This window comes from Somniosus microcephalus, unplaced genomic scaffold (genome assembly GCF_052327205.1).
Source record: "Somniosus microcephalus isolate GS21.2 unplaced genomic scaffold, FLI_Smic_1.0 scaffold208, whole genome shotgun sequence".
In the NCBI taxonomy this organism is placed as follows: Eukaryota; Metazoa; Chordata; class Chondrichthyes; order Squaliformes; family Somniosidae; genus Somniosus; species Somniosus microcephalus.
Window position 1 is genome coordinate 341,516 of NW_028225395.1, and position 12,972 is coordinate 354,487.

Consider the following 12,972-nt stretch of genomic DNA (forward strand, 5'->3'; position numbering starts at 1 on the left):
CAGTAATAGTGTTATTAATAAACTCTGGGGATTTACTCTGATTCCTGTTATTTCTCTCTCTGATCCCCAGGCTATGGTCTGTCGGTCTCACAGATTCTTGTACCGAGGATCTCGCCTCCGCTCTCAGTACAAACCGCTCACTGAGGGATCTGAACCTGAGTGATAATAAACTGGGAGATTCAGGAGTGAAACGACTGTCTGTGGCTCTGAGGAACCCGGACTGTAAAATACAGAAACTGGAGTAAGTACCAGACTCTGTGAGATTGTGTTTATAATAACTGGATGTCTGACACTGAACATTATTATTAGTATCAGTGTTATTAATAAACTCTGGGGATTGACTCTGATTCCTGTTATTTCTCTCTCTGATCCCCAGGCTATGGTCTGTCGGTCTCACAGATTCTTGTACTGAGGATCTCGCCTCCGCTCTCAGTACAAACCGCTCACTGACGGATCTGAGCCTGAGTAATAATAAATTGGGAGATTCAGGAGTGAAACTACTGTCTGTGGCTCTGAGGAACCCGGACTGTAAAATACAGAGACTGGAGTAAGTACCAGACTGTGTGAGATTGTGTTTATAATAACTGGATGTCTGACACTGAACATTATTATTAGTATCAGTAATAGTGTTATTAATAAACTCTGGGGATTGACTCTGATTCCTGTTATTTCTCTCTCTGATCCCCAGGCTATGGGATGTCGGACTCACAGATTCTTGTGCCGAGGATCTCGTCTCCGCTCTCAGCACAAACCGCTCACTGACGGGTCTGAACATGGAATCAAACTCCTTCACAGACCGATCTGTCCCCGCTCTCCGCCGCCTCATACTGACCTGCCGGAGTCTGGAGTGGATCAAGTGAGTGTTTTTGTTAATGTTTAATGTAATAAATAAAATATCAATGGGATTCAGTCACTGTTCTGGGTAATATTTGCCTGTAATTATTATTGAAATATTACCCCCAGTCTCGCGGTTATTTACACTGTTGTTCAATCTGTTTATTTCCTGTTTAATCTTTAATCTGTTTCAGGCTGGGGGGGAATCAGTTCAGTTCATCCGGAGAAAAACAGCTGGAGTTACTGCGGGGAACAAGACGCGGACTGAGTGTGGAAGTGTGAACAGTCCAAGTGATGACCTCACTGCTCCCATTGTGTGACCATTCCAAGTGATGACCTCACTGCTCCCATTGTGTCACCATTCCAAGTGATGACCTCACTGCTCCCATTGTGTGACCATTCCAAGTGATGACCTCACTGCTCCCATTGTGTGAACAGTCCGAGTGATGACCTCACTGCTCCCATTGTGTGACCATTCCAAGTGATGACGTCACTGCTCCCATTGTGTGACCATTCCAAGTGATGACCTCACTGCTCCCATTGTGTGACCATTCCAAGTGATGACCTCACTGCTCCCATTGTGTGACCATTCCAAGTGATGACCTCACTGCTCCCATTGTGTGAACATTCCAAGTGATGATCTCACTGCTCCCATTGTGTGACCATTCCAAGTGATGACCTCACTGCTCCCATTGTGTGACCATTCCAAGTGATGACCTCACTGCTCCCATTGTGTGACCATTCCAAGTGATGACCTCACTGCTCCCATTGTGTGACCATTCCAAGTGATGACCTCACTGCTCCCATTGTGTGACCATTCCAAGTGATGACCTCACTGCTCCCATTGTGTGACCATTCCAAGTGATGACCTCACTGCTCCCATTGTGTGAACAGTCCGAGTGATGACCTCACTGCTCCCATTGTGTGACCATTCCAAGTGATGACCTCACTGCTCCCATTGTGTGACCATTCCAAGTGATGACCTCACTGCTCCCATTGTGTGACCATTCCAAGTGATGACCTCACTGCTCCCATTGTGTGAACATTCCAAGTGATGACCTCACTGCTCCCATTGTGTGAACAGTCCGAGTGATGACCTCACTGCTCCCATTGTGTGAACATTCCAAGTGATGACCTCACTGCTCCCATTGTGTGACCATTCCAAGTGATGACCTCACTGCTCCCATTGTGTGACCATTCCAAGTGATGACCTCACTGCTCCCATTGTGTGACCATTCCAAGTGATGACCTCACTGCTCCCATTGTGTGACCATTCCAAGTGGTGACCTCACTGCTCCCATTGTGTGACCATTGCAAGTGATGACGTCACTGCTCCCATTGTGTGACCATTGCAAGTGATGACCTCACTGCTCCCATTGTGTGACCATTCCAAGTGATGACCTCACTGCTCCCATTGTGTGACCATTCCAAGTGATGACCTCACTGCTCCCATTGTGTGAACATTCCAAGTGATGACTGTGGTAAACCACTGTTATACCTGTCTGTATGTGTATGTGTATTCCACTAGGTACAGGTCTGGACATGCCTCGGCTGACTCCTCCCACTATTCCAGGTATATAAGTGACTACCTCCCAGTCCCTTAGTATTCTGGACGGGTCGACCACTCGAGACAAAACCTTCATTCTTTAGTTAATAAAAGCCTGGTTGTTACTCGCTTAACCTCAGTCTTTTGAGTAATTGATGGAGCATCAATGACCTCACTGCTCCCATTGTGTGACCAGTCCAAGTGATGACCTCACTGCTCCCATTGTGTGACCATTCCAAGTGATGACGTCACTGCTCCCATTGTGTGACCATTCCAAGTGATGACCTCACTGCTCCCATTGTGTGACCAGTCCAAGTGATGACCTCACTGCTCCCATTGTGTGACCATTCCAAGTGATGACCTCACTGCTCCCATTGTGTGACCAGTCCAAGTGATGACCTCACTGATCCCATTGTGTGACCATTCCAAGTGATGACCTCACTGCTCCCATTGTGTGAACAGTCCAAGTGATGACCTCACTGCTCCCATTGTGTGACCAGTCCAAGTGATGACCTCACTGATCCCATTGTGTGACCATTCCAAGTGATGACCTCACTGCTCCCATTGTGTGACCATTCCAAGTGATGACCTCACTGCTCCCATTGTGTGACCATTCCAAGTGATGGCCTCACTGCTCCCATTGTGTGACCATTCCAAGTGATGACCTCACTGCTCCCATTGTGTGACCATTCCAAGTGATGACCTCACTGCTCCCATTGTGTGAACAGTCCAAGTGATGACCTCACTGCTCCCATTGTGTGACCATTCCAAGTGATGACGTCACTGCTCCCATTGTGTGACCATTCCAAGTGATGACCTCACTGCTCCCATTGTGTGACCATGCCAAGTGATGACCTCACTGCTCCCATTGTGTGACCATTCCAAGTGATGACCTCACTGCTCCCATTGTGTGACCATTCCAAGTGATGACCTCACTGCTCCCATTGTGTGACCATTCCAAGTGATGACCTCACTGCTCCCATTGTGTGAACATTCCAAGTGATGATCTCACTGCTCCCATTGTGTGACCATTCCAAGTGATGACCTCACTGCTCCCATTGTGTGACCATTCCAAGTGATGACCTCACTGCTCCCATTGTGTGACCATTCCAAGTGATGACCTCACTGCTCCCATTGTGTGACCATTCCAAGTGATGACCTCACTGCTCCCATTGTGTGACCATTCCAAGTGGTGACCTCACTGCTCCCATTGTGTGACCATTCCAAGTGATGACCTCACTGCTCCCATTGTGTGACCATTCCAAGTGATGACCTCACTGCTCCCATTGTGTGACCATTCCAAGTGGTGACCTCACTGCTCCCATTGTGTGACCATTGCAAGTGATGACCTCACTGCTCCCATTGTGTGAACAGTCCGAGTGATGACCTCACTGCTCCCATTGTGTGAACATTCCAAGTGATGACCTCACTGCTCCCATTGTGTGACCATTGCAAGTGATGACGTCACTGCTCCCATTGTGTGACCATTGCAAGTGATGACCTCACTGCTCCCATTGTGTGAACATTCCAAGTGATGACTGTGGTAAACCACTGTTATACCTGTCTGTATGTGTATGTGTATTCCACTAGGTACAGGTCTGGACATGCCTCGGCTGACTCCTCCCACTATTCCAGGTATATAAGTGACTACCTCCCAGTCCCTTAGTATTCTGGACGGGTCGACCACTCGAGACAAAACCTTCATTCTTTAGTTAATAAAAGCCTGGTTGTTACTCGCTTAACCTCAGTCTTTTGAGTAATTGATGGAGCATCAATGACCTCACTGCTCCCATTGTGTGACCATTCCAAGTGATGACCTCACTGCTCCCATTGTGTGACCATTCCAAGTGATGACCTCACTGCTCCCATTGTGTGACCAGTCCAAGTGATGACCTCACTGATCCCATTGTGTGACCATTCCAAGTGATGACCTCACTGCTCCCATTGTGTGACCATTCCAAGTGATGACCTCACTGCTCCCATTGTGTGAACAGTCCAAGTGATGACCTCACTGCTCCCATTGTGTGACCAGTCTAAGTGATGACCTCACTGCTCCCATTGTGTGACCATTCCAAGTGATGACCTCACTGCTCCCATTGTGTGACCAGTCCAAGTGATGACCTCACTGATCCCATTGTGTGACCATTCCAAGTGATGACCTCACTGCTCCCATTGTGTGACCATTCCAAGTGATGACCTCACTGCTCCCATTGTGTGACCATTCCAAGTGATGACCTCACTGATCCCATTGTGTGACCATTCCAAGTGATGACCTCACTGCTCCCATTGTGTGAACAGTCCAAGTGATGACCTCACTGCTCCCATTGTTTGAACATTCCAAGTGATGACCTCACTGCTCCCATTGTGTGAACAGTCCAAGTGATGACCTCACTGCTCCCATTGTGTGACCATTCCACGTGATGACGGCACTGCTCCCATTGTGTGACCATTCCAAGTGATGACCTCACTGCTCCCATTGTGTGACCATTCCAAGTGATGACCTCACTGCTCCCATTGTGTGACCATTCCAAGTGATGACCTCGCTGCTCCCATTCTGTGAACAGTCCAAGTGATGACCTCACTGCTCCCATTGTGTGACCATTCCAAGTGATGACCTCACTGCTCCCATTGTGTGACCATTCCAAGTGATGACCTCACTGCTGCCATTGTGACCAGTCCAAGTGATGACCTCACTGCTCCCATTGTGTGACCATTCCAAGTGATGACCTCACTGCTGCCATTGTGACCAGTCCAAGTGATGACCTCACTGCCCCCATTGTGTGACCATTCCAAGTGATGACCTCACTGCTGCCATTGTGACCAGTCCAAATGATGACGTCACTGCTCCCATTGTGTGACCATTCCAAGTGATGACCTCACTGCTCCCATTGTGTGAATAGTCCAAGTGATGACCTCACTGCTCCCATTGTGTGACCATTCCAAGTGATGACCTCACTGCTCCCATTGTGTGACCATTCCAAGTGATGACCTCACTGCTCCCATTGTGTGACCATTCCAAGTGATGACCTCACTGCTCCCATTGTGTGACCATTCCAAGTGATGACCTCACTGCTGCCATTGTGACCAGTCCAAGTGATGACCTCACTGCTCCCATTGTGTGAACAGTCCAAGTGATGACCTCACTGCTCCCATTGTGTGACCATTCCGAGTGATGATCTCACTGCTCCCATTGTGTGACCATTCCAAGTGATGACCTCACTGCTCCCATTGTGTGACTGTCCCCGACCCGACCTGTCCTGATGGCCAAGACTGTCCCCGACCCGACCAGTCCTGATGGCCGAGACTGTCCCCGCCCCTCCCACGACCAGTCCTGATGGCCGAGACTGTCCCCGCCGCTCCCCCCCGACCCTACCCGACCAGTCCTGATGGCCGAGACTGTCCCTGCCCCGACCCGACCAGTCCTGATGACCGAGACTGTCCCCGACCCCGACCAGTCCCTGATGGCCGAGGGACTGTCCCCGCCCCTCCCACGACCAGTCCTGATGGCCGAGACTGTCCCCGACCCGACCAGTCCTGATGGCCGAGACTGTCCCCGTCCCGACCAGTCCTGATTGCCGAGACTGTCCCCGACCAGTCCTGATGGCCGAGACTGTCCCCCGCCCCTCCCCCGACCCGACCAGTCCTGATGGCCGAGACTGTCCCCGCCCCTCCCACGACCAGTCCTGATGGCCGAGACTGTCCCCGACCCGAACAGTCCTGATGACCGAGACTGTCCCCGCCCCTCCCACGACCAGTCCTGATGGCCGAGACTGTCCCCGACCGACCAGTCCTGATGGCCGAGACTGGCCCCGCCCCTCCACCGACCCGACCAGTACTGATGGCCGAGACTGGCCCCGCCCCCGACCCCGACCAGTCCTGATGACCGAGACTGTCCCCGCCCCTCCCCCGACCCGACCAGTCCTGATGGCCGAGACTGTCCCCCGCCCCTCCCCCGACCAGTCCTGATGTCCGAGACTCTCCCTGCCCCTCCCCCGACCAGTCCTGATGGCCGAGACTGTCCCCGACCCGACCAGTCCTGATGACCGAGACTGTCCCCGACCCGACCAGTCCTGATGGCCGAGACTGTCCCCACCCCCTCCCCCGACCAGTCCTGATGGCCGAGACTGTCCCCGACCCGACCAGTCCTGATGGCCGAGACTGTCCCCGACCCGACCAGTCCTGAGTGGCCGAGACTGTCCACTGACCCGACCAGTCCTGATGGCCGAGACTGTCCCCGCCACTCCCCCGACCCGACCAGTCCTGATTGGCCGAGACTGGCCCCCGCCCCCCCCCCCGACCCGACCAGTCCTGATGGCCGAGACTGCCCCCGACCCGAACAGTCCTGATTGCCCGAGACTGTCCCCGCCCCCTCCCCCGACCCGACCAGTCCTGATGGCCGAGACTGTCCCCGACCCGACCCGAGCAGTCCTGATGGCCGAGACTGTCCCCGCCCCTCCCCTGACTCGACAGTCCTGATGGCCGAGACTGTCCCCGCCACTCCCCCGACCCGACCAGACCAGTCCTGATGGCTGAGACTGGCCCCGACCCGACCAGTCCTGATGGCCGAGACTGGCCCCGACCCGACCAGTCCTGATGGCCGAGACTGCCCCCGACCCCGACCCGAACAGTCCTGATGGCCGAGACTGGCCCCGACCCGACGAGTCCTGATGGCCGAGACTGGCCCCGACCCGACGAGTCCTGATGGCCGAGACTGTCCCCGACCCGAGCACTCCAGATGGCCGAGACTGTCCCCTCCCCCGACCCGACCAGTCCTGATGGCCGAGACTGTCCCCGACCCGACCAGCTCTGATGGCCGAGACTGTCCCTCCCCCGACCAGTACTGATGGCCGAGATTGTCCCCGCCCCTCCCCCGACCAGTCCAGATGGCCGAGATTGTCCCCTCCCCCGACCAGTCCAGATGCCGAGACTGTCCCCGACCCGACCAGTCCTGATGGCCGAGACTGTCCCCGACCCGACCAGTCCTGATGGCCGAGACTGTCCCCTCCCCTCCCCCGACCCGACCAGTCCTGATGGCCAAGACTGTCCACGCCCATACCCCCGACCCGACCAGTCCTGATGGCCAAGACTGTCCACGCCCATCCCCCGACCCGACCATTCCTGATGGCCGAGACTGTCCCTCCCCTCCCCCGACCCGACCAGTCCTGATGGCCAAGACTGTCCAAGCCCATCCCCCGACCCGACCAGTCCTGATGGCCGGGACTGTCCCCGCCCCTCCCCCGACCCGACCAGTCCTGATGCCGAGACTGTCCTGCCCCTCCCCTGACCCGACCAGTCCTGATGGCCGAGACTGTCCCCGCCCCTCCCCCGACCCGACCAGTCCTGATGGCTGAGACTGTCCCCGCCCCTCCCCCTACCCGACCCGACCAGTCCTGATGGCCGAGACTGTCCCCGCCCCTCCCCTGACCCGACCAGTCCTGATGGCCGAGGACTGTCCCCGCCCCTTCCCCGACCCGACCAGTCCTGATGGCCGAGACTGTCCCCGACCCCACCCCCGACCCGACCAGTCCTGATGGCCGAGACTGTCCCCGCCCCTCCCCCGACCCGACCAGTCTGATGGGCCGAGACTGTCCCCGCCCCTCCCCCGACCCGACCATTCCTGATGGCCGAGACTGTCCCCGCCCCTCCCCCGACCCCGACCGGTCCTGATGGCCGAGACTGTCCCCGACCCGACCGGTCCTGAGGGCTGAGACTGTCCCCGCCCCTCCCCCGACCCGACCAGTCCTGATGGCCGAGACTCTCCCCGCCCCTCCCCTGACCCGACCAGTCCTGATGGCCGAAACTCTCCCCTCCCCTCCGCCGACCCGACCAGTCCTGATGGCGAGACTGTCCCCGACCCGACCAGTCCTGATGGCCGAGACTGTCCCCGACCCGACCAGTCCTGATGGCCGAGACTGTACCCGCCCCTCCCCCGACCCGACCAGACCTGATGGCCCAGACTCGCCCCGCCCCGCCCCCGACCCGACCAGTCCTGATGGCCGAGACTGTCCCCGACCAGTCCCTGATGGCCGAGACTGTCCCCGCCCATCCCCCGACCCGACCAGTCCCTGATGGCCGAGACTGTCCCCGCCCCTCCCCCGACCCGACCGGTCCTGATGGCCGAGACTCTCCCCGACCCGACCAGTCCTGATGGCCGAGACTGTCCCCGCCCCTCCCCCGACCCGACCGGTCCTGATGGCCGAGACTCTCCCCGACCCGACCAGTCCTGATGGCCGAGACTGTCCCCGCCCCTCCCCCGACCCGACCGGTCCTGATGACCGAGACTCTCCCCGACCCGACCAGTCCTGATGGCCGAGACCGTCCCCGCCCCTCCACCGACCCCGACCAGTCCTGATGGCCGAGACTGTCCCCGCCCCTCCCCCGACCAGACTCAACCCAGTCCTGATGGCCGAGACTGTCCCCGCCCCTCCCCCGACCCGACCAGTCCTGATGGCCGAGACTGTCCCCACACCTCCCCCGATCCGACCAGTCCTGATGGCCGAGACTGTCCCTGCCCCTCCCCCGACCCGACCATCCTGATGGCCGAGACTGTCCCCGCCCCTCCCCCGACCCGACCATCCTGATGGCCGAGACTGTTCCCGACCCGACCAGTCCTGATGGCCGAGACTGTCCCTCCCCCGACCCCGACCAGTTCCTGATGGCCGAGACTGTCCCTCCCCCGACCCGACCAGTCCTGATGCCGAGACTATCCCCGACCCGACCAGTCCTGATGGCTGAGACTGTCCCCGCCCCTCCCCCAACCCGACCAGTCCTGATGGCCGAGACTGTCCCCCCGCCCCTCCCCCGACCCGACCAGTCCTGATGCCGAGGCTGTCCCCGCCCCTCCCCCGACCTGACCAGTCCTGATGGCCGAGACTATCCCCGCTCTCCTCACCCGACCAGTCCTGATGGCTGAGACTGTACCGCCCCTCCCCCGACCCGACCAGTCCTGATGGCCGAGACTATCCCCGCTCTCCTCACCCGACCAGTCCTGATGGCTGAGACTGTCCCCGCCCCTCCCCCGACCCGACCAGTCCTGATGGCCGAGACTGTCCCCGCCCCTCCCCTGACCCGAACAGTCCTGATGGCCGAGACTGTCCCCCCTCCCCTGACCCGACCAGTCCCTGATGGCCGAGACTGTCCCCAGCCCCTCCCCCGACCCGTGCAGTCCTGAGGGCCGCGACTGTCACCGCCTCCCCCGCCCCGACCAGTCCTGATGGCCGAGACTGTCACCGCCCCTCCCCGACCCGACCAGTCCTGATGGCCGAGACTGTCCCCGACCCGACAGTCCTGATGGCCGAGACTATCCCCGCCCCTCCCCCGACCCGACCAGTCCTGATGGCCGAGACTGTCCCCCGCCCCTCCCCCGACCCGACCAGTCCTGATGGCCGAGACTGTCCCCGCCCCTCCCCCGACCCGACCCGACCAGTCCTGATGGCCGAGACTGTCCCCCGACCCTCCTCCGACCAGTCCTGATGGCCGAGACTGTCCCCGCCCCTCCCCCGACCCGACCAGTCCTGATGCCGAGACTGTCCCCGCCCCTCCCCCGACCCGAACAGTCCTGATGGCCGAGACTGTCCCCGACCCGACCAGTCCTGATGGCTGAGACTGTCCCCGCCCCTCCCCCTACCCGACCTGACCTGTCCTGATGGCTGAGACTGTCCCCGCCACTCCCCCGACCCGACCAGTCCTGATGGCCGAGACTGGCCCCGCCCCTCCCCCGACACGACCTGACCCGACCAGTCCTGATGGCCGAGACTGACTGGCCCGCCCTCCCCCCCGACCCGACACGACCTGATCCGACCAGTCCTGATGGCCGAGATTGTCCCCGCCCCTCCCCCACCCGACCAGTCCTGATGGCCGAGACTGTCCCCGCCCCTCCCCTGACCCGACCAGTCCTGATGGCCGAGACTGTCCCCGCCCCTCCCCCGACCCGACCAGTCCTGATGGCCGAGACTGTCCCCGCCCCTCCCCCGACCCGACCAGTCCTGATGGCTGGAGTGACTGTCCCCGACCCGACCACTCCTGATGGGCGAGACTGTCCCCGCCCTCCCCTGACCCGACCCGAACAGCCTGATGGCTGAGACTGTCCCCGACCCGACCAGTCCTGATGGCCGAGACTGTCCCCGACCCGACCAGCCCTGATGGCCGAGACTGTCCCCGCCCCTCCCCCGACCCGACCAGTCCTGATGGCCCGAGACTGTCCCCGCCCCCCCGACCCGACCAGTCCTGATGGCCGAGACTGTCCCCGACCCGACCAGTCCTGATGGCCGAGACTGTCCCGCCCCTCCCCCGACCCGACCAGTCCTGATGGCCGAGACTGTCCCCGCCCCTCCCCCGACCCGACCAGTCCTGATGGCCTAGACTGTCCCCGCCCCTCCCACGACCGACCAGTCCTGATGGCCGAGACTGTCCCCGCCCCTCCCCCGACCCGACCAGTCCTGATGGCCGAGACTGTCCCCGCCCCTCCCCCGACCCGACCAGTCCTGATGGACGAGACTGTCCCTGCCCCTCCCCCGACCCGACAGGTCCCGATGGCCGAGACAGTCCCCGCCCCTCCACCGACCCGACCAGTCCTGATGGCCGAGACTGTCCCCACCCCTCCCCCGTCCCGACCAGTCCTGATGACCGATACTGTCCCCGCCCCACCCCCGACCCGACCAGTCATGATGGCCGAGACTGTCCCCGCTCCCTCCCCCGACCCGACCCGACCAGTCCTGATGGCCGAGACTGTCCCTGCCCCTCCCGCGACCTGACCCGACCCGACCCGACCAATCCTGATGGCCAAGACTGTCCCCGCCCGTCTCCCGACCCGACCAGTCCTGATGGCCGAGACTGTCCCCGCACCACCCCTCCCCCGACCCGACCAGTCCTGTTGGCTGAGACTGTCCCCGCACCTCCCCCGACCCGACCAGTCCTGATGGCCGAGACTGTCCCTGCCCCTCCACCGCCCCGACCCGAGCAATCCTGATGAGCGAGACTGTCCCCGAACCTCTCCCGACCCGACCCGTCCAGTCCTGATGTCCGAGACTGTCCCCGCCCCTCCCCAACCTGACCAATCCTGATGGCCGAGACTGTCCCTGCCCCTCCCATGACCCAACCAGTCCTGATGGCCGAGACTGTCGCCGCCCCTCCCCCGACCCGACCCGACCAGTCCTGATGGCCGAGACTGTCCCCGCCCCAACCCGACCAGTCCTGATGGCCAAGACTGTCCCCGCCCCTCTCCCGACCCGACATGACCCGACCCGACCCGACCAGTCCTGATGACCAACACTGTCCCTGCCCCTTCCCGTGACCTGACGCGACCCGACCAATCTTAATGGCCGAGACTGTCCTCCGCCCTCCCATGACCCGACCAGTCCTGATGGCCGAGACTGTCGCCGCCCCTCCCCCGACCCGACCAGTCCTGATGGCCGAAACTGTCCCCGCCCCCTCCCCCGACCAATCCTGATGGCCAAGACTGTCCCCGCCCCTCCCCCGACCCGACCAATCCTGATGGCCGACACTGCCCCCGCCCCTCCCCCGACCCGACCAGTCCTGATGGCCGACACTGTCCCCGCTCCTCCCTCGACCCGAACAGTCCTGATGGCCGAGACTGTCCCCGCCCCTCCTCCGACCCGACCAGCCCTGATGGCCGACACTGCACCCGCCCCTCCCCCGACCCGACCAGTCCTGATGGCTGAGACTGTCCCAGCCCATCCCCCAACCCGAATAGTCCTGATGGCCGACACTGTCCCCGCCCCTCCCCCGACAAGTCTTGATGGCCGAGACTGTCCCGACCCGAGCAGCCCTGATGGCCGAGACTGTCCCCGCCCCTCCCCCCGACATGACCAGCCCTGATGGCCGAGACTGACCCGCACCTCCCCCGACCCGACCAGCCCTGATGGCCGAGACTCTCCCCGCCCCTCCCCCGACCCGAGCCGACCAGTCCTGATGGCCGAGACTGTCCCCACCCCTTCCCCGACCCGACCCGACCCGAACCCGAACAGTCCTAAAGGCCGAGACTATACCCACCGCTCCCCCGACCCAACCAATCCTGATGGCCGAGACTGTCCCCGACCGCAGCAGCCCTGATGGCCGAGACTGTCCCCGCCCCTCCCCCGACATGACCAGCCCTGATGGCCGAGACTGACCCGCACCTCCCCCGACCCGACCAGCCCTGATGGCCGAGACTCTCCCCGCCCCTCCCCCGACCCGAGCCGACCAGTCCTGATGGCCGAGACTGTCCCCACCCCTTCCCCCGACCCGACCCGAACAGTCCTAAAGGCCGAGACTATACCCACCGCTCCCCCGACCCAACCAATCCTGATGGCCGAGACTGTCCCCGCCCCTCCCCTGACCTGACCGGTCCTGATGGCCGAGACTGTCCCCGCCCCTCCCCCGACCTGACCTGACCGGTCCTGATGGCAGAGACTGTCCCCGCCCCTCCCCCAACCCGACCAGTCCTGATGGCCGAGACTGTCCCCGACCTGACCCGACCCGACCAATCCTGAAAGCCGAGACTGTCCCCGCCGCTCCCATGACCCGACCCGACCAGTCCTGGTGGCCGAGACCTCCCCCGAACCGACCAGTCCTGATGGCCGAGACTGTCCCCG

The 12,972-nt window shown here is 60.5% G+C and overlaps 1 protein-coding gene across 1 annotated transcript in view; it reads left to right on the plus strand.

Moving 5' to 3' along the window:
• The window catches only part of LOC147082059 (NACHT, LRR and PYD domains-containing protein 3-like), a 99,712-nt gene extending 96,643 nt beyond the window's left edge, over positions 1-3,069 (plus strand). Inside the window, exons 12-15 of the mRNA XM_085980495.1 lie at positions 71-241; positions 377-547; positions 689-856; positions 1,029-3,069. Coding sequence (XP_085836621.1) covers positions 71-241; positions 377-547; positions 689-856; positions 1,029-1,116 — 598 coding nt within the window. The 3' untranslated portion in view covers positions 1,117-3,069. The remainder of the gene's footprint in view (positions 1-70; positions 242-376; positions 548-688; positions 857-1,028) is intronic.
• The last annotated feature ends 9,903 nt before the right edge of the window (positions 3,070-12,972 follow it).